The 21,140-nt window shown below is 40.4% G+C and overlaps 1 protein-coding gene across 1 annotated transcript in view; it reads left to right on the top strand.

Moving 5' to 3' along the window:
* Positions 1-21,140, top strand: part of ADAMTS9 (ADAM metallopeptidase with thrombospondin type 1 motif 9) — a 934,075-nt gene that overhangs the window by 536,913 nt on the left and 376,022 nt on the right. The window contains 4 exon segments of the mRNA XM_078661546.1: positions 13,665-13,832; positions 14,072-14,350; positions 19,485-19,646; positions 19,785-19,961. Coding sequence (XP_078517672.1) covers positions 13,665-13,832; positions 14,072-14,350; positions 19,485-19,646; positions 19,785-19,961 — 786 coding nt within the window.

The following is a 21,140-nucleotide window of genomic DNA, read 5'->3' as shown; positions in this document are numbered from 1 at the left end:
CATCTGCAAGGTGATGTCTGGGGTCCATGAAACTCCTTTTCAAGGGTACCTTCAGAGAGTCGCACTAACTCACACATCGGTATGACACACAACCTAAATGTGGCACACAGTAGGATCATCTTCTCACAGCTCCTGATTCTCTGCACCAAAATCTGTCATATCATGCAGGCGCAAAGTAAATAGGTTACGTCATTTACATGGGGCCATGGCTCCAAGCAAGGGAAGGACCGCTCCTTTGAGATTGTGCAGGCAAACATATAGCACTGATGTGCTCTGTATTGTAGAAGGCACCATGCAAACCTCTACTGTCCCAGGGGCACAGAAAGAAGGCATTATCCCCTGTTGGTCTACTGGGGCAATTAGTCTAATACCTCCACTAGTGTCTAAAACTTTACTGCTAATAATGGATATAATGACAATAATAGTATAATAAGAATACCATGTTATTTGTGATATCATACCATTTTGTTAAACATGCTTAAGAAATAGGGTATAATATCACTTGTAGTCCTTGAGTGATTTGATCATTCTTCGGCAAACAAAGCCAAAAAATACAAATGAGATCACCAACATAAAAATCCTTTCTAAAATGGCATTGAGGAGTCTCTCAGGATTAATCCCTCTTCCATCTCCTCTTCAATAGCTATATGTTCCCACAGCTTGTGTATTAGTTCATCAAGTACAATTCCAGTTACGCTGATAACACCCAAATTCACATCTACCAAGAATATATCAAGGAGTAGCTTGCTTTCATATTGGGGTGCCGAGACCACATCATCTTTTGGATGAAGGAAAGATTCTGCTGTCTGGACAGAACTAAAACTAAAGTTCTATTCACCGAAAGAATATGCTTGGAACTCCTACAGTTCAATTGGCCTACAAAACTAGGCAATCCTCCTACCAACGTGTTAGAAATCTGACAATGGTTTTGATTCACAACTCAACTTCAACCCACAAATCAACACTGAAATGAAGGGCACTCATTTTTAACTCTTAATCCTCTTAAAACTTAACCAACTACTCCAAACTGTTCACCAAATAGAACCACCTCAAGCTTTGGTTATTACTCTTTGGAATATTGCCACGTAATCTGTATTGTGCGCCCACAAATCTCGTTGTCAGACTGCAAAGGGTGCATCATCTGGCAACCAGGATGCGCCTTCAATTATGAAAATGTGTGCCATTAAACCAGCCATGAAAGTTCTCCATTGTCTTCCTGTCAAAACCAGGATCAAAACACTCTATAATATGCATCAAGCATTAAGCGGCAAAGGTATCGGGCTACTATCAAACTCTAGCACAGCACAGTGCTTCAACCTGAAGCAGACATTCCTTCTCAGCTCACTTGATTGACCATTGTTCCTTTAAGTGATTAAGGCATGGTGGAAGAGCATTGAAAATCCGGAGACTGAAATCATCGAACAGCCTTAACCCTTCATATATTGAAACAAAGCTACTTAACTACAATTCAGAAATTTAACTGGCTTTTACATATGCCCAAATCCACAATTGAAGTGTCAAAAAATTCAAGACATATGACCATTTTACACATCTATTTGTACTTTAAACCCACTGTATTGAGCACTTCTCAATCTTCTTTTTGTTTTATCTTCCAGACTCTGAAGTGGCCTAGGTGAGGTGTAGTGGTGTACATAAGATAATAAATATGAATAAATATGATTGTTTCTGTTCAAGTGACAGTATACGTATTAGGCAAAGCGTGTTTATTAATATTGGATATTCTCAAATTAAAGGGAGTTTTTGGAAACAATCTCTGAGAAGAACAACGTTGGAATTGTTAACCATGTGACCAGTGGAGTCAACACACTGAGCTATACTGTACTTACATTTCTAGGTTGCATTTCCTCCTTAGAATGGAAACTGGTTATATACGGTTTGGTCCAAAGTTAAAGTTATGCTTGAGGTAGATGTCATGACAATGGCATACTAACTCATTATAGAAATGTGCAGTGAATTAAAGACACATCATTTGGAAGAGAAGAACATAACAGCTCTCTGCACAATGTAATTAATATAGCAATATTTTCAAAGTTTAAGGTTCCACAGGAAACTTGACATACAAAAAAATAAGTAAAATATCAACCTATGGTAAAAGATTTAAGTATGGAAAGTCCTCATACATCACTTTGTACTGCTAGAATTGACAAAGACTACTAAAAGGGTTAAGGGTAAATTCAGCAAATTTAAATCTGCTAAGATTACATAAGGCTGGTACAAGTGATTTAACCACTGGAGTAGATTAGAACTCATGTCATACTTCCCTTGTTTGTTCTTCACTTCTTCTCATGTTGTTTTGTGGAAGGCATTTTCATTTCATTTTTGAATATAGTTTTAGCTGTGAGTATTTTGAAATAATCTTTCATATAAAAATGTCACTTTGTCTACAAATGGTGTGGCTAAATGATGACATTAGTGTGTCTTCATTCCGTATCAAAAAAATGAAAGGACCATAGACCAAATTCAGTAGTCTACTCATATTCTTGTTTTCTATTGGCTCCCCCTATGGCACTCAAGCAAAAGTCCATAAGCAAATAAAATACTCTATATCTGCCCCTGGTTCAGATAAAGTCAAAGAAGATGAAGTGGGATTAAAGTCCTCCAGCATCTCCTGTTGCAACTACTCGATAAAACTGGGATACTGATAACTATTTTGGTCATACCTTGCATGGTTTGATTGAATTTGCCTAAACATTTAGATAGCTTTTACTGAAACACTGGAATGCTCCTCAAACATCATTAGGAGCTTGGGCACTTCCCTAAAAGCTTCAGAGATTCAGAAAATATTGTGAAAAGTGATCTCTGCTTTACTTTCTTGGGCACTTCCCTAAAAGCTTCAGAGATTCAGAAAATATTGTGAGAAGTGATCTCTGCTTTACTTTCTTATCTTGTTATCGTATCCATGTTATCAACTTAGATATTCCTTTCAGCTCTTGCAGTGGTGGGCTGTATCTTCACTTAAATTCATCAGGGTATATTATCATGACTGGTAATCATACAGATAATTCAACAGAAAAAGATGGCATAAAAAATCCAACTTGAGTTACTTCATCCAGTTTTATCACTTCAGATGAAATATTCAAACTCATAATAAGGGCCTAAGTCTCTTTGCAACTCATTTACTCAAGAATTGCACAGCAGAAATCTACCTAATCCTGTCTCCTGCGCATGTTTGCAGTAAAGAACCCCCTACAAAGACAGTGAGAAAGCATATGTATTCATCAATAAGTACAGTTCACCTTGTAAAGCTTGGTTAAATGTTTCAAATTTTTGATCCACATAAAATATACACATGATCTTATATCTAATCAAACACAAGACAACCTCTTGGCACATACCAAAAAGTGCATTATAATACAGTACATACTCGAGTTAAAAAGTTTACAATCAATACAAGATTAAAAACATTTTAAAAAGTAGAAAATTCTGTAACAAAATATTGCATTGGGAGGATTATAAAGTGCTTGCTGCATTTTCAAGCTGGTTTGTATAGACAACTGCAGGCAAATTGGCCTCAGCCAATGTCACCAATGTAGTTGGAGTGCCGGACAGGCAAATAGGACATGATTCAAGTCTTGCATCCCATTTTAACAGAGATTACATTCAGCGGAGATTCCATACCATTTCACCATGAGAGGATTTAAAGGAAGGATACATAATCACAGCAAAATCCAGAAACACCACAATCCATGTAGAAAGCTCCATTTTATATAAGGTTATGATCTGTTCACTATGATTGAATTTGTAATATTTTGGAATCATCATTTTTTAAGGCACACCTCTCTATCCAGACAGAAACTTGACGCTTGCATCACCTGTTTTAACCTAGCTTTTATTTGCATCACAGGCAATGTGAAAACTGTGTTAAGATCTAATCGAAGCTGAACTACAGCATATGGAAAATTTCTATAGACTAGTGACTTTTCCTTTTTGTCTGACAGAATTTCTTTCTTCTGAAGTAATCTTTCCCTATCTTTATCACTCCTCTTCACGAAAGCCAACCAACAAACCACCCCCGGCAAACCCTTGGTGAAAGCACTTTTTAAACCCATTTTCAGCCTTCATGCCTCCACTGAACTGCTGAGTTACACGGAGTAATGTTTCTTAATACTCTCCCCCTATTTTGTTTAAAAAGCCCCATTTAGCTATGTTAATAGTTTCCAACGCAGAGAGTGAGGCGGGGACTTTCCCCCAATATACCTCTAGAAGATATAAATAGTGTCTTCTGCCTGTCGCCCTGTACAGTACACCTAACCCTCTAGCCTGAGACTGTGCTTTTCTCGTATGAGTCTCAACAGGTTCCTTATTGCTAAGGTTATTGCACATTATTTTCCCCAAGAATGTGTAAGTCTTTTCTACTTCTATCTTTTGGGTCCCCAGAAACCAAGAACATTTTACGTGTTTGGGCTTCTTCCTTCCATGAAAGAACATTATTTTACTTTTAGAGATGTTAATCTTCAAATGATGCACAGCAGCAAATTATTGCAAAGCCTCCAGACAACTATTCAGGCCTAGAGTAAGCAAGTTACTGCTCATCCACCAATAAATGGGGCAATACTTTTACTCTGAGTTGAAAGGGCAGGGAGGTCAGAGATGTATAGAGAAAAGAGTAACAGGGCTAAAACAACCCTTGTTTTAAGCCATTTTGGATTACTATCTCCTTAGACAGGCCTTTATCACCCCCAACAAAACACTACACCAGGTAGCAGAGTGGAGTGCAAATACTAAACGTAAGAGGGTAGGTACCCAGCATAACCAATTCTGATAACTTTCTCCACAGCAGTGAATGATCAAATGTATAAAATACTGTGGAGAGGTCAATCAAAGCTGCATAACTCAGTCCCCCTCTAACTGTTACATATTTCTCATTGATCAACTGTAGGGCAGCAATATTATCAATAGTTCGGTGATTTCTCCTAAAGCCCATTTGCTCAATAGGGATAATTTTATTTTTATCAGCCCTCTCAGCTATCTGAGACAATACGCATTTTGTAAAAACTTTATCAACCACATCCCGAAGGGCGAACTGCAAACAATTTCCCAGGTGCTTATGATCTTTCTTTTTAAATATCGAGACTAGAATTCTTTCAAGGACCGGGAAAAAAAATTATACTCCAAACCGATATCTATTGTCTCGGAGATGTTATAGATGGTGACGCTGGCTAAAATTGCATTTCATTAAGGAAACTATATATACTGATGCTAGCAGGCCTAAGGAGTTACCTTTTGTTCTAACTTGCCACATTTCATACGGATGCAGTGTTGTCTATGAAGCCATGTTTGATTCCGCATTTAGTCTCATGTTTTGAAAACATTTTGGACCGTGATCCTCGCATAAACACTCAGGCATCAAGGTTTTGATTTTTCAGCTGACAATGCAGTTTCTTTTACTTTATATACAATACTTTCCTTCATGACTTTTCCTATACTTCCAGACTACGATGATTTCTACATTTACAGGTCTTTAATTTACTGAACTGCCCTCAAAAAGTGCCCTCTAACTCCAAAATACATGTTGCTGTATTGGGTGTTTAAATATTATCTCTTAAATATAGCTGGTTTCTTGTAATTGCTATCTTCTGAACATAAGAGGAATATACAAATGTTGGACCATTGAATCTGTGGATTTATGGAGAAGTTATGAAATGAATTTAGAACCTACCTCCAAGTTTGTTATATTTATCATTGTACATTGGGGTCGTCGGGTGTGGGGGTAATTGCTGGTCGTGAGAGCGCCAGGCACTGAACACTTATCACTTTAACTACCCTTGTTTATTTTATAATAAAAAAGTTTGGGAAAGAATTAATTTAATGTGAGGGAGAGAGCTATCAGCAACATACTTTGGAAATGGAGAGAACATAAAATATATTTGAAAAAGGGAGTGGTGAAGGTGGAAAATAGAGGAGGAGCATGAACAAAAAAGTTCTCTTCCAGAGGATACTCATCAATAGTCATAGGCACTAAATAGTCCCGCCCATGTGCAGGCACCCTGTTGCAAATACAAAATACATATATCTATGTATGTTTAAAAACTTTAAAGTACATACATGTTTATAGATATACATATGCATGCAGCTATACCACAAAATAGGCTAAAATGCCAAAATGTAATTTAAAATAAATACATATTTATTGTGCATTTCTGTAAATTTGAACATGCACACTTTCATTGTTTAAACATAGTCTTTATTTTCAAAGAAAAAAGAAAGGTAATAGAAGGAATGTTAGCACATAGGCTGCATAGACAAAAAAACACAACAGAATAATACTGGCTCCATGCCTTTAAGACCTCCATGCTCCCATCATTCCCCACAGGTGACAGTTGTGTCAGTTCTTTTTTCCGGCTCCTTCTGTGAGGATCCTGGAGCATCAACTTGTCAGTTGTTTACTTTTCTGTCAAGAATTGTAATCTTGACTTTTTTTTCTTGACATCTGGCTATCTTTTTAGCTTGCTGACTTTTCAGAGAATTTATTATCTCAGAAATGCCAGCATTATTTAATAAATGTCTTTCCTTTGAGAAGAAGATGTCCAAATCTAATTCACACTCTGTCTGTATTGTGTGTTTACCATCTTCCCAAAGGTCAGATAAGTGTTACTACTGCCAGCACTTTTCCAAGAGTACTCTGCCTTACAGAGAGAAGATCAAGCTGCATGCCTTGCAGGAGAGATTAAAGGTTAGATCCGAAAGTGGTCTTGAAAGCACCCATCAAACTTTCAAAGAGCCCTCCTTTCATAAAAGATCTAAGCATAGGAGCAGAAAAGAGAAAAAGATGCATCGCTGTGCCTCGCCTCGACGGAAAGGAGGTCGACATCGCAACTAATACCGGTTTGCTCCCCATCTGCGTCAATATCGATGTAGGAAAGGCAACTGCAGCCTGCAGTGACTGTGAGGGATAAGTCGCCATTGAGACGATCAGTGCCGCCTCCGTCCACGAAGACCAAGTTGACGTCGAGACTGCCGACTTTGGAGCCAAGTTCGGAAGGTGTAGGATCTTCAGTTCACCCGACAAAGCATAAGTTGACGTCAGAAAGCAGGATGGGGTTGGTGTTGAGAACTTCTCCTCATCGCCAGTCGGTGACAACCCAGAGGCAGCGACAGTCGAAGTCGAGAACTCCACCGGCATCAAAGCATTGACGGTCAGTGTCGAGAACCTCGCTGTAGTGCAGACGTAGATTATCAATGTCAAGAACTCCGCTGGCATCAGGGTATAGACTATCGGCGTTGAGAGCATCGCAGTCTATCTCACCTGTGCTGAGAAGAAGTTCAGCATCGAGAGGCCAGATCTGAAGACATACCTCTCCTCACCTCTCACTGCCGGCGAAGACACAGTGGGTGGCGGGCTCACCGTTGAGAAACCCAGCAACTCCAACAGCCATTATGACATCGAGGCCCCCCTCGCCGCCTACAGAGGTACATGGAAGGACACAGATCACCGTTGAAATCTAGACGATCAACGTCAAAAGAGACATCTTTCTCCCCAGTCATCAAAATTGTACAGATCATTTTCGAAGGCTCTTTCAACTTTTTTGCATTGTGGGATCAGACTTCTTTATTTAAATAACCTGCTGTGATGAGATTTTTGAGTGGTTTGCAACATTTATTTCAGACAAAAACGTTTGTGATGCCACACAAGGACATACAATTACTTCTCACTTTTTCAAGGTGCTATACAGTCTGCACAATTATCCATTAAGACTTCTGAATTGAGGACAGTCTTTCTCATCGCCATAACATCAACTAGGCATTAAAGTCTGTTCAGGCTCTTTCTGTCAACCCACCTTTTACAACATTCTTCCCAGTTTTGTTGGTGTTGAATACCAAAGCTTCCTTTCTGCAAAAATAGTCACTCCACTTCTTGTCGGACAGGTTATCAACCTTTCAGCATTCTTTTCTCCACCACGTCCCCCCTAAGGAGGAAGAAAGACTCCATCATTTGGACAGCACAAGGTCACTAAGCATGATATAGATCACATCAAAAAAGGTTGTATAGAGAAGCATCTCTTTGCAGACTTCTAGGGAGCGAAGGAAGGCAAGCCAGTGAAAAAATGGAACATATCCCAATGGATTATTCTCTGCATTAAAATCTGCTAGGAACTGGCGAAGAATCAATCTCTAGAAGGCTTACAAACTCAAACCACAAGAGTTAAGGCTACTGCTGCTCCACTTGCTCTCAGAGTACCCAGCCTGGACATTTGTCAGACGTCTTCATAGGCATCAGTATGTTTGTTCAAAAAGCTCTACTGCCTCAAAAGTCAGTTACGTTGAGAGGGGCATTTTGCCCACGCTGTCCTACAGGACTTTTTGGTCTGACTCAGTTCACAAACCCAGTCTTGCTATTTACTCACAAGGTCAAAAATCTGCAGTTCGATATATCCATCAGAAGAAAAGGTTACTTATCTTCAGTATTTATCTTTTTGGTGACTCTAAATGAAGATGTCACGTTGACACATCTAAAAAGGTTCCAATTTGGAGATCTGCACACTGTTCATGCCATTCTGCCAATGAGCTCAGTCCTAAATACTCTACAAAACTAGTTGAAAGCCTTACTAAGGACACTTTTTATGCATTACTAACTGTGATGCTAAGGTTGTTGATGTGGACACTTAGTACCTGCAAAAGAATCTGGGAACTACTCAGTATCTTGGTGTTGAATCCTTGTATGGCTTCCACAAAGGTAATGCAGCACTCATTCCCACATTTATCTTCGGTTTACACACCAATCAGAAGTTCATTCCCCTAGTTTTCTTCCAGTTCTCTAATTTGAATGAGTCGGAAGAAAGACCACCATCTAGATTTTAGATAGAAAATGACATTCTACACCTCATAAAAAAACTGGGATCTCTCTCACTCAAAGGATTTTCCTGTTGTATAGCTGAAATTCCCTAGAAATGTAAGTTTCCTTTGCTACTCTATCACTCTCTGCATTTTATGTTACTTATTTTACTGTTTCAAGATACAAAAGATGCTGTGGTCATTTCACTAGTTGTATGCCACTTAACAGGAGTTTTCCTATAATAAGATCATCAAGTTGGCTACAAGCTGTGGTGTGCTTCATTTATTAACGTTGCATCCTTTGACCAAGTTATTATTTAGAGCCTTTGGAGCATGCTCACTTGCTACCTGAAATGACTTAAGGCAGCCAAGGCTGCTCCAAACAATTCCTTTTCTTACCTTAAAGTAGTCATAAGAACGAGGCAGAGAGACAACAACATTAGGAAGATTGTACACCATTATCTCTTGCCATTTGGTTAACAAGACTTTTTCGTTTGCTAAACATCCACCTCTATCCCTAGTTAAATCTATAGGTGGAGTGTCTCACAATATCGTCATGTGTTAGTCAATGGGTAATTTTTTTCATATCAGCTCTCTGAATAATTAAGATTTGTAGTATTTAGTAATAGGAGAATGGCTAGGAGCAGTGACATGACTTATTGAAAAGCTAAATATATTATCCATACTTCGAGGGTGCTCAAGTCACCCCAGATTCAGTTTCAAGTCTTGCAATATTCTCCTAGCCTGCAGAAACAAGTCTTATTATTATTGCAGGCTTATTTTGTTAGCCAGCGCACTGGTATGGCGAAATCCACATAATTGTAATGACATACGCTGTTGTAGCTTTGTTAATAGTATTTCCTATAAGTCAATGTGTCTTTTATTGGACCATAATAAAAAGCACAAATGTGTTTTTTTTGCACTTTAGTTTTTAGTAACGCAAATGCCTTTATACACGAGTGTTTCTCATTTCTACAATGCCCAAACCAGGGAGAGCTACCTCACATAGCCATAGACAAAATGCTTAAAAGTAATATACCATACCATCTCTTTTGCTATCCCAGTAGAAGGTGGGAAATATAAAAATTTAAGGAAAGGGAGGAGCCAAGCTGGCGACCGAGATGGCTGCATAGACGCGCGGCTCCGTGAGCCTTCTCACCCCGTGCGTACATCCTGGCAACTATCCTGAGCCATAACGGCATATTTAAGTAGGCAAAGGACAACTTTCACTGACCGTTTGCTCCTGAGGCTTTTCCATGCGGCAGACCCGTGGAAATGTCCCCGACTGTTTTGCGGCCTTCACGGAGCTGGGACCGGGGTGTCGAGTGAGGAGAGTGGCCGGCCGCGACTGCGACAACGGTGGCCTCTGGTGGGGGTGAGGAGTCGGCCGGAGGGCACCAGAGATCTGATGGGCCGATGGCGACAGTGCTGACCCAGTCCATCTAGTGGAGTGCCTTGTGGGATGTGCGGTGAAGCAAGGTCGAGGGGAGTGCACGATACTTGGCCCCCTTTCCAGTGTTGTGTCCGGGCATGACTAACGACTTCTCCCGGAATCGGCGGGCGGCTCCCAGGGAGCGGCAGAGATTTTGTTTAGCCTTTTGGTGACTCTTCGCTGGGAAGCCTGCCTTGACTTTCGGGGTCCTCGTGGTGACTCCTGTTGCGCCCTGGTGTGGGGCCCGGTCCCGAGGTGAGGTGGAGAAGGACGAGGCCGGATCAGCTAAGAGGGCGGACGGCACCCTCTTACGCAGACCACATCCGGGCAGAGAAGCTGCTGTGCGGGAGAGTCCTGGGGTCTGGCGACATGAGACAGAGCCCACCTCCAGAGATATCCTGGCTGCGCTAACAACCCTGCATACGACCCTGATCCGGGACGCCCGGGATCTGGGAAGAAGGATGGCCGCCATTGTTGTCCCACAGTTCCACACGGGCATAGTTCGATCTCCTGGAGGCGCCGATGTGCCCGCCTTTGCGTCAGTGATGAGTGCTCCAGCTACGCCTATGTTCGTGGAGACGCTGGAAGACCCGGTTCATGAGATCGCTTTGGACAGATCTGTTGTACATGTGAGTGACTCGTCGGGGCACTTATCGATTCGGCGGCTGGGGACCCAACGTCGATCTATGGTTTGGGCTGCCCCGGCGGCGTTTCAGCGCTTACCGGATTGTGTGACTCTCTTTCCCTGGCTGGTGAGACTGTGTCCGGATTGGAGGATGTTTTCGGGGTCGATACTGATATAGACAGATTTCCGCCATACATACTCGGCTGGGTTTTGGTGGCTGAAGTCCCATGGAATAACAACACTGCCCGGTCCGCCCGGCTCACTTGGACCCTCTACGCTGCTCTGTATGCCGATTGATAAGTGGACGTATGTTGGTACTACTGATAGGAAAGGCCAGGGGTGAGACCGTCTAGGTCATGGTGGAACTTATTGTTGGCTGACTGTGATTTGGGGGACACTCAGCGGGGATGCTATTGAATGTGCTATCGATGCTTAATGTTTGCCATGGCTATTCTGATCTTGCTTTTAGGATGTTTACTGTGCGCGGTGGTGGGGGGGGGGGCCGGGTGGCCAGATCGATGGCCCTTCCCCACATTTTTCCTCTTTTTCTTCTTTTTCTCTTTTTCTATATTTCGGGTCCCTTATTTAGGGCGACAGGCACGCTGCTGGGGGGGGATAGGCCGTAGCCTTCTGCAGGGGTGCAGGGTGGGGGGTAGGGGGATGGGGTTTGTTAATTTGTCCTTTCTTTGTTTCTATGGCCCTTTGTCTTTCTTCCTTTTTGGTGTCGTCGTTTTTCGTGTTTCCTACAGTATGTTTCGTTTTGAGGGGTGGGGTGCAGCTTTGCTACGCAACGTGTTTGTTTTTACATTCATCCTGATTCATGTGCCTTACCCCCAATACTTCAAACGTATTTGCACTATTTGCGGATTTCCTGTTTCCTGCTTGCTATTGTAGGACCATGTATGACCGTATGGCATTGATTCTGAGTTTTTCTTTATTGTAAAATGAACCTTCTCAAATCCTGAATCTCGCAAAGTACGCTTGATTACAAGTTCTATCCTGGACACTTCTAAGACCCTGATTTTCGGGCTGCTGTATTTTTCTACATTGATTTGCTGTACTTACGACTTGACTAGCGGCCGGCGGGGGTGGTTGTAGGCCCATACTTGTATTTACTTGAAGTGACAATAAAGGTTCTCCAGAAAAAAAGAAAAAAAAAATTTAAGGAAAGCAAATTAATATCCCAACCTTCAATCATGGTGGTTCTGTAGTAGTTTTATACATAAATTTGAGTAGCATAAATGCACCAACAATGCTACCGAAATGGGCATTCCACAATTTCGGATAGAGATAAGAACGTATTCTCTATACTTGTATACCTTCAGGATAGAGAGGACGTTGGTCTTGATAGAACTGTTTTCATAGTATGGATCTATCAATCCGTCTTAGCAATGATCAAACTTTTGTAATGGGATGTGATTACCTTTGAGGGATAACGGTTTTAAGTTACTACCAAAGCTTATTTTATTTATGTTGTATTGAAAATTTGTCAATAGGTTATAAAATCACACACAGTTACAAAGAATCCCTTTTATAAAACATGTCAATAATAATGCAAACGTTTACTCATTGTTCACAAATCCATATACAGAACAAGCAGCTCTAGACCGCAAACTAAAAGAGAAAAAAAGCACAAAAGTGTTTTTGGGGGAAGAGAGAAACGGGGAGGAGCAACACAGCCGGGGGGCTAAAGTAACACAGGGCTCCAGAATCAGCATTGAGGACAGGGCTTAAGCGACATGGAGATTGTGGGTGACAAGAGGTAAAGCAAAGAGGAGTGCGGAGGATGGAAGAAAAGCAAATGGGCGTGAGGGAGAAAGCATTTGAAGCTGAAAGGTGTAGAGCACTTGGTGTGCAAACACACCATGAGAATGGGGAGCACACAAGAGCAACCCTACTACAGAGGGGGAAAAGTTCAAGCACATCTGCGTGATAGAGCTGTGCGGAGAGGGGCAGAGAAGCATATTAGGTAAACAGCTGGAAAATACAAGCTCTCTTGTAGAGTGCTTAAACAAAAACAAGAAAAGGAGGACTTGAAAAAGCGAACAGTGTAAGAAAACAGTAATGCCTCCGACCTCCAGGAAAGGAGAAACACAAGAAGAGGAAAGAAAACCCATACACACTAAAGAAAAAGAAGCAGGGAAATTAGTGTGGCAATGAAACCAACCAATGGTAAGTAAGGACAAGCTCTTAGCTCACTATAAGCTAAAAATACATCTCACTACAAACAGCGCATGCGTGGTCTAGTACGCGAGACATAAAAAACGTATATACAAAACTGATAATTCAACCTTGCTTTAGAAATATTATACTAATAATCACCAACTCAGTGCTACCCGTGATCCTCAACGACAAACTACTTTCCATAGTAGGAAGTGCCCCATTGAAACTCTGTTCCACCACAGACCATATAACACAACTCCACCTTTCATTAAACATAATCTACCTCTTCCTGTTGGCTCACTACCACCAACTGCTAAGTGGCAACCACGCTTGGCACCCAATACACAGCCTAAAAGTTCCAAATAATCTAATAATTTCAATGCATCCTCATGCATTCCTAATATCTTTCTTTCATGAATGTTTATTTATGTTTCCATCCCAACTTCTATAAGTGACACCATCCTTCTGCTAACAGTGCTGTAAGAAAACAAATAAATAGCAAATCAGTTGGTGCTACACTATAGTATGGGATTCATAGAGGTTGTCTACACAGGCCTGCTTCACAAGATGAAAGATTCATACATTAAACAAGTTAGCTATGAGCAATAGTGGTATATGCACTTTTGTTTAAATATTGGTTATTTCTTTCAGTGTTCTGCAACTTGCGGGAAGGGCACCATGATGAGATATGTTAGCTGTCGTGACGACCATGGTGCAGTGGCTGATGAGGCAGCTTGTTCTCACATATCAAAGCCTTCAGGAGAAGAAACTTGTAGCATAACACCATGTGGACAGTGGAAAGCTCGGGAATGGTCGACGGTAATTGTTCATCCCTTACTGAAGCAAATTGTAAATGTTCATTGTTGTATCTGAGTTGTATCTGAGTAAACCCATTAAAATGTGTTCTAGTTCTTAAATTCATTTAATCTTTTCTTTATTTTAAAGTGAAATATCATGCTTGCTCTGTTAACAATTGAACCCTCAACGATCAAGCGATGTTATGTTTTATTTGGGAAATAGCTCTTTAAATGATTCTGATGAAATAATTTCATTTTCAGTGTTCAGTAACATGTGGTCAAGGTAAGGCAACCCGACAAGTGGATTGCATAAACTACAGTGATCAAATTGTTGAAGCAAGTGAGTGTGATCCAGATGGTCTTCCAGCAACAGAGCAGGAGTGCTCTATGTCTCCCTGCCATCACCCAAACCAGGACTATGGCAGAACTATTCATTCTTCTCCACACGTGGATCATCGAGTACGATCTAGTCCAAACCGAAACGCAGGCCGTTCGCCTCTGGCAGGGGGCAACCAGTGGAGAGTAGGCCCTTGGGGCGCGGTAAGTGATTCTTTTCCTATTTTCATGTGTTTTCGTAGCTATGACCCACCTCGTGTTACCTTGTTACTTAGAATCTAGGAGCAGTTAATATGGCAGTTGTAATCCTTCCACTGTGAGTATGTAATAACACTACCACCTATTGGGGAAATTGTACCATATATATGTCGTCTCTGTGGTAGGGGCCAAGGATCGGTTTTTCTTTTGTGTTTGTCTTGCGCCTTTGGTTGCAATTAATTTGTACTTAAAAGTGTGATTCCAACTGGTATCACCCGGACTGTGAAGTCTTTCTATTTTAAATGTTTGATGAGGAAACCATGCAGTGTGTGCTAGTATTACTAGATTATAATGCTACCTGATCAGTTTATGGGGTCAGGATAACTTTTTATGACTATCCAGTTAATAGAACGAACAGTCATATTAATAGACGTCATCTTCTTAACCTCAATTAGTAATGAACTTGCTGGAGGAAAGTATAAAGAATGAATTACATATGACTCAATCACACAATGTTTTAGAGCATCGTTTCCCAAAGTGTGGGTCGGGACCCAATTTTTAATGGGTTGGGAGAGCAATACATAAAGATTCCTTGAAATCCTGCGTTTATCTTGTCACATTTACTGGTGCTTCAAAGACAGAGGTCAAATGAGGTCAGGCTATGACTTCTGACAAGTTGCTGAATATTTTAACCTGGGGGTGGTGTGTACTTTTCTTTCTCTGACTGCAAAGTGGGAGGAGTTTGTAAAAGTGAATTATGGGACAATATTAATGGAGTACAGGGAGTTTGAAAGGAGAAGTTGTATAATGTCGTTTTTGCAGCTCACAGCAAAATACAAATGCCTGTAAATGAACTGTATTTATACAGCAGTTAGGAAAGCAAAAGTGAACCACATATTTTGTTTTGTAATTCTGAAGTGTGATGGAAACAGTGATTTTAATAGGATTGAAACAAATCAGGCCACTTTACTTGGTGTTGCACAAATGATAAATATTCACAGAAAGCCGATTTCCACATATTATCATTTATGTGCTATTTAGTTTTATCAGTAAAACTGTATGCCTGTGCAAACTTAGTGGCCATTTCAGTGGAAAATGTGCTGTCTGTAAATGACAGTGTGCTACCACACGGTGCTTTAGTTACATTAATAAATCGCCTCACTCATGTCCATTAAAGGTAGGGGGCTTGCGAAAGATAGTCATTTTAAAAAATGGGTCGTTCTAAACATTTTGAGAAACACTGTTTTAGAGCATAGAGGATAAAGTGTATTGAGTTATTAATGGAATGTGATATATCAATATATTATTGACATGAACCCTATTTAATGAGCTTTTTAGCAAGGAATTTGTTTTTCATCTTAGCACAAAGTAATAAGTCATGGGAAAAGTAACATTCAATGGTATATTTTAAATTAAGTTTAAGCTTTTCTTCTCAATTCACATTTTGTATTGTACACTAAATGCATTGATCAATAAGATTGTATGTAGCATGTGCTTTTTTTTTCACATGCTGTACACACTTCTGCCATTTAGTGCTGCACTCAGATGTTGCAAGTGGTTTTTCTTCGGGGTTTCATTTTCGAGGTGACTCTTTAGACCAACTGCAAACTTCAAAATGCACCTGGGCACTGACTCCACCATAGAATGTTTTTATTGCCATCAGGTTCGATCATATTTTCCTGTGCTCCAGTACTGTCAAAATGCAAAAACCGAATACATTAATGTTGGACAGGAAAACACCGAATTTCAACATGCGAGGACCTAGTAGTACCACTGAATGTTTCAGTGCTGAATTGTGCTGAGAATCCTGGGATAAGGTTGGACAGGAGCGACATGTGTAGGGCGAGGGAATGGAAAAAACACCTTATTACTTCTGCCCCAGCTGTAAATACAAGATCTCGTGTTCAGACTAGCATCATAACTGTAATCGCTGCTACCTGAGTAACCATGACAAGTCCCCTATCTGCCCTGTAAAGCCTTGTTAGCACCACTGGGATAGATAATGGGCACATTAAGAATGTTGTGCCAGAACGGGCCTAATTTGAGTCTGCAATAATTGCTTCACTTCCTCCTTTCGTAGGGGGTCACTACCTTACACCTCTGGTTTTATTTGAGGGTGGTACAATAGATTTGACAATGCTCCGTCTGTAACTTTCTTCTAGTGATGACTATAAGCCCAATAGTCAGTGATCTTAACTTGGCTAGTCCATTAATCATGAATTTTGCACTGGAAGATGACCGAGCTCCTTGAGTGACCGCTTCACACCAATAGAAGACACACTGCTTTCTAGACAGAGATCCTACAGTAAATGTATGTTTTATTTATTTAACTGTGTCTTGCACCAGGTTATTCAAATAGGCATTGTACCATGGTATCCAAACTAAAGAAAGACAGCAACACTCCAAGCCTCCATCTCTGCATTTTTACTAGATGATGTGATACCTTATAAAAAATAAAATTAGCAATAGATATGCACATGGAGCTTTAGTCATGGGAACACTAGTTAGAACAAACATGTACGCCAGCTGCACCCAGTGAGTACCAGCAGAGTGTTCCAGGCATTCTACTCAATATCATAGGAGCAGTAAGCTCATAATAGAAGCTGTTGCCTTCACGAGTTCAGTTGAAAGGAACTGTTTAAATCCATAGCAGACAAGCCTCGTTCTTGTTTAGAGTCACTAGCAGCCATGACCTTCTCATTTATTGCTCTGAAACCTGTTTCTCAGATACACCTTGTAGGCCTACTCAGGTTGCCATGAGATACTGATGCAAACTTAACTAAGACTGCCAATAGAATATGGAAAGAATGTGATTTTCAACAGAAGCTTCAGAAAGCCAAACAGTGCAGCAAAAGTGTGAAATGTCTGATTGAAATTGTGTAGCTCTCTGTCACATTTATACCAATGGTCAGATGGCACAATCCCCAGTTCAGGCTTGATTCGCCTATTACATTATGAGTTTTTCTTGTTCCCTCAATTTATAAACGTTTTATATTGCAAATTCTAACATTGCCTCTCCATCTCCTCTCCTCCACCCTACAGAAAACAGGTGCACTCCCCAGAGCTGTAGAAAACGTCAGGGCTTCTACCCCATGGACCTACACAGAAAAATATTATACACAATCTATGTGCACAAAACATCTAGTGGATAACTGATATTCTTTTCCGAACTTGGCAAATCAGTGGCAACGTATCGGTTATAATGGTACCTAGGGCTTCTTGTACAAATCGGTTTTGCAGCCACAAATGCTGCAATTCACAAAAGTACGCAATTTTCCCTATTCCGTCATCTGGCTACATTGTCCTGCCCCACCGTGCTTACCTGCACCCACTGCTGCTGGTTATGGTCTCAAGTGATTAAATAATTACCGATCTCGAATTGGGGGTGGCAACTGATTCGCAAAGGGGAGGCTTTCCCCGTGAGATAGATTCCTCTTTGGGAGTCATGTAAGCAGCCTCCTTGGAGCAGGCAGTGAACTATGACACTGCTGCCAATTCCACCATTGTGTCCCAAATGGGAAACCTCTTTTTTGTTGTAAAAAGCAGCATGTGTTCCTTGGACATGGGCTACTATAATAAAAGATTTTTTGGGGGAGAGTGCAAATATAAGGACAGAGTTCTGCTGTGCCTTCGGGCCTCCATCGCTGTTTTTTCATCCAAACACTGAGGTTGCAATCTGACTAATTAATATTCATTAAGCAGGGCGATTTGCAACCCATAGGTCGCATTACAAACTACGTTCAAACTTGCAAACCACTCAGTGTGTAAATTGCACAACACTAAGTTGTGAATGAGAAAAATACATCAGACCCTTCATTTGTTCACTACAGATTTAGTGGCTGTGATAGTCCATCCAATCCTTCTAGACTCTCTGTGCTGCCTGCTCCCAGTAAAACATTATCAACATTCTTTTGCATTCTCAGTAAGTCATTCCAAGTCATAACTACAGTCATTCCAAAAGGTTCCAATTCATGAAGGCTATCCCTCACAACAGCCAATGGAGAATAGGTCAGAATCTTAACAAGCACTAGTAATTTGATGACAATTTAGTCAGCCCTGTGTTCTATGATGGCAGTAGGCCCTATTGTCTCTTGCATTTAGGTGGTCCATTTAGCAAAATACTGTTTCGACTATGAGGTGTTGGACATAAAAATTCTGGTTTACCCGAAAAGTTTCCAGAAAGCACTTCCTAGACACCAATAATGGGACTTTATGCTATGTGGCCAAGGCAATGCTCACCTGATCCATTTTAGCCCTCGCTGCTGAACCTGAAATGTCACTACATGTTGGGAAAGGAGGAAACTAGACATAAAAGTAGTGTTATGTTATTCCCCTACTGCGATAATTTCAGTATTCTTAGTCACACTCCTCCTGAATTCACAAAGGTATATCCCTTAATTCCCAAAGCTTCACCTCATTCAAGATACCATCCCATTGCACGATGGTTGTCAAAGACCTGATGGGCAGGACATAGAGGTAGGAGTACAGAGTAACTTTGCAAACTGGGCATTCGATTTTGGTCTCATTGTGCATTGTCAATGACATGGCTGCACCTGCCATACAACAGATAGTGGTGTTCTCACATCTTGGTTTGTAGGCCCCTAAGTACAATTAATCGGTTTGCATACCACTCCTTCATGCAATAATGCACTACGTATGTGGGATTTACTTGTTCTGAGATCTCTTTTTCTTTCAAGTAGCTAATGTATACCAGCTCTAAATACTTAGCTGCCCTCTGTTATTATAGAAGTTATTCATATCAAATGAGTCTTATTCTAAGCTCAATATTTTGAATACTAGAAAGAATTTTTGAAAGATTTCAAACCCCCACGAACCTAATTATGTACGTAATTGTAAAGTTGTTGTTTTACGTTGGAGTCCCTCTTTCTGAGACTGCATATGGACTGTTCCATTGTTACTTAATTAAATGATGTTTTTCATTTAAGTATTACATAAAAGACACACATAATGGTTCACAACTGCAGTCATGACATGTTATCATAAATGTAAAGAGATTCTTGCGCTCTTCTTTTATGTATATATCCCTGTTGAGAACCAAAATATGCCTTGCACTGTCATTTCCTGATAATTCTGTTGTCATATTTGTATGAAGAATTGGCTGACTGATTGCTTTTTACAGTGTTCCAGCACATGTGCTGGTGGATTCCAACGGCGTGTAGTAGTGTGCCAGGATGAAAATGGGTATCCTGCTGTCAACTGTGATGAAAGATCCAAATCTGCTGAACAAAGATCCTGTGAATCTGGTCCCTGTCCAGAGTGGGTTTATGGCAACTGGGGAGAGGTAATGCCACTTACCTTTGATGTATTTCCATTTACTAAATTGTCAATGCTGTCCCTTGAGGAAATTGAAACAGATCATATTGGATGCTGATATCTTAAGATGATGAGATCTAAAAAAATGTGGAACATTTATTTCTAGTGTACAAAGAACTGCGGAGGAGGAACAAGGACAAGACTTGTAGTTTGCCAACGTCCTAATGGTGAAAGATTTAATGACCTGAGCTGTGAAGTGCTTGACAAACCACCTGACCGAGACCAATGCAACACGCAGAACTGCCACCATGCTGCTCTCTGGAACACTAGTCCGTGGAGTTCGGTACGACCATAACTATTTATATCTATGTCAATAGATTACTGCTGAGTCATACTCAAAGCATACCATGGTCAAAGACACAGCAGTAATTTGGTGTCTTCCATGTTTTGTGTTGTTTTAAAACACTGCACTTAAAGAGTATTTACAATGTGTAGAGAATGATAACGCACAGTCTGAACAAGCCCAGTTTGGATTGGAAATTCTTGAATTTAAGAAGCACATTCTATTGCCTACACAGCGGCAACATTTTATCAGAATGTGTAAACTCTACTCATTTCAAATCTAGGCTCTGGTTGGTTTTGTGATCCTTTCAGGAACCATATTCAAATTCTTCACATTGGATATATATATAGTAAGTACAATTTATAGTTTGTAAGCATTAGCTTATATTTATTTGTTAATATTTGATGTATCAGTGGTTCATTTGGCTCACATTCTCTGCAAAACGCTATTTATGGAGAATGTTGTTGGTTGGGCAAGTTGTCCTAATTCAGTGACACATTTCAGTATTTTAAAGGTGCTTTTGAAGTCGGTTTGGCTTTGTTTCCATAGGTTTTAGAAATATAACCAACACCATTTATATGCCAAGTTAAATGTAAAACCTCGTTGTACTTTTTAAATCACTTTAGTCTATGGGTTTATTTTGGTATGTGATTCCAAAGCACTTTATATAAAAGGCATTTGTAATATATTGAGTTTATGATTAGATGTTCTAAAAATCATGTAGTGAGGTTTTCACTTAATTGATGATTTCTGGTGCTGTTCCTGAATATTCTCATAATCTTTAAACATACCTCAGTGATTTACGCCAAAAGCTATTTGACTGCGGATTAGTATATGGTACTTCATGTCTTCATCATTACAAGGGAAAGTACATTGAGGTGATAATATATTAGGTTAATACTGAGAGATCATTCAGAGCAGAAGTATTCTTCCAGTCTTTAACAGAAAAATGCTGCTATCATTGGAACGTACCTGAATGTTGCATGCTCAACTATAGCAAGACTGTTACTATTGTGTTTCGCAAAGCATGCGTTTATGGCATAATTACAGTGAGTGTTCAATGACAGCTCTCATTTTTAAATGTTTATGTGCTCCTGCAGAGAACTGTCCGTTAGATTATACAGTGATGTGCATTTTGGAAATCGTGTATCTTATTAGTGCGGATTGGCTGAGTGATCT

This window comes from Lissotriton helveticus, chromosome 9, assembly GCF_964261635.1.
Source record: "Lissotriton helveticus chromosome 9, aLisHel1.1, whole genome shotgun sequence".
Lineage (NCBI taxonomy): Eukaryota > Metazoa > Chordata > Amphibia > Caudata > Salamandridae > Lissotriton > Lissotriton helveticus.
The sequence above is the reverse complement of the archived record's forward strand: the minus strand, read 5'-3'. Positions and strand labels throughout refer to the sequence as shown.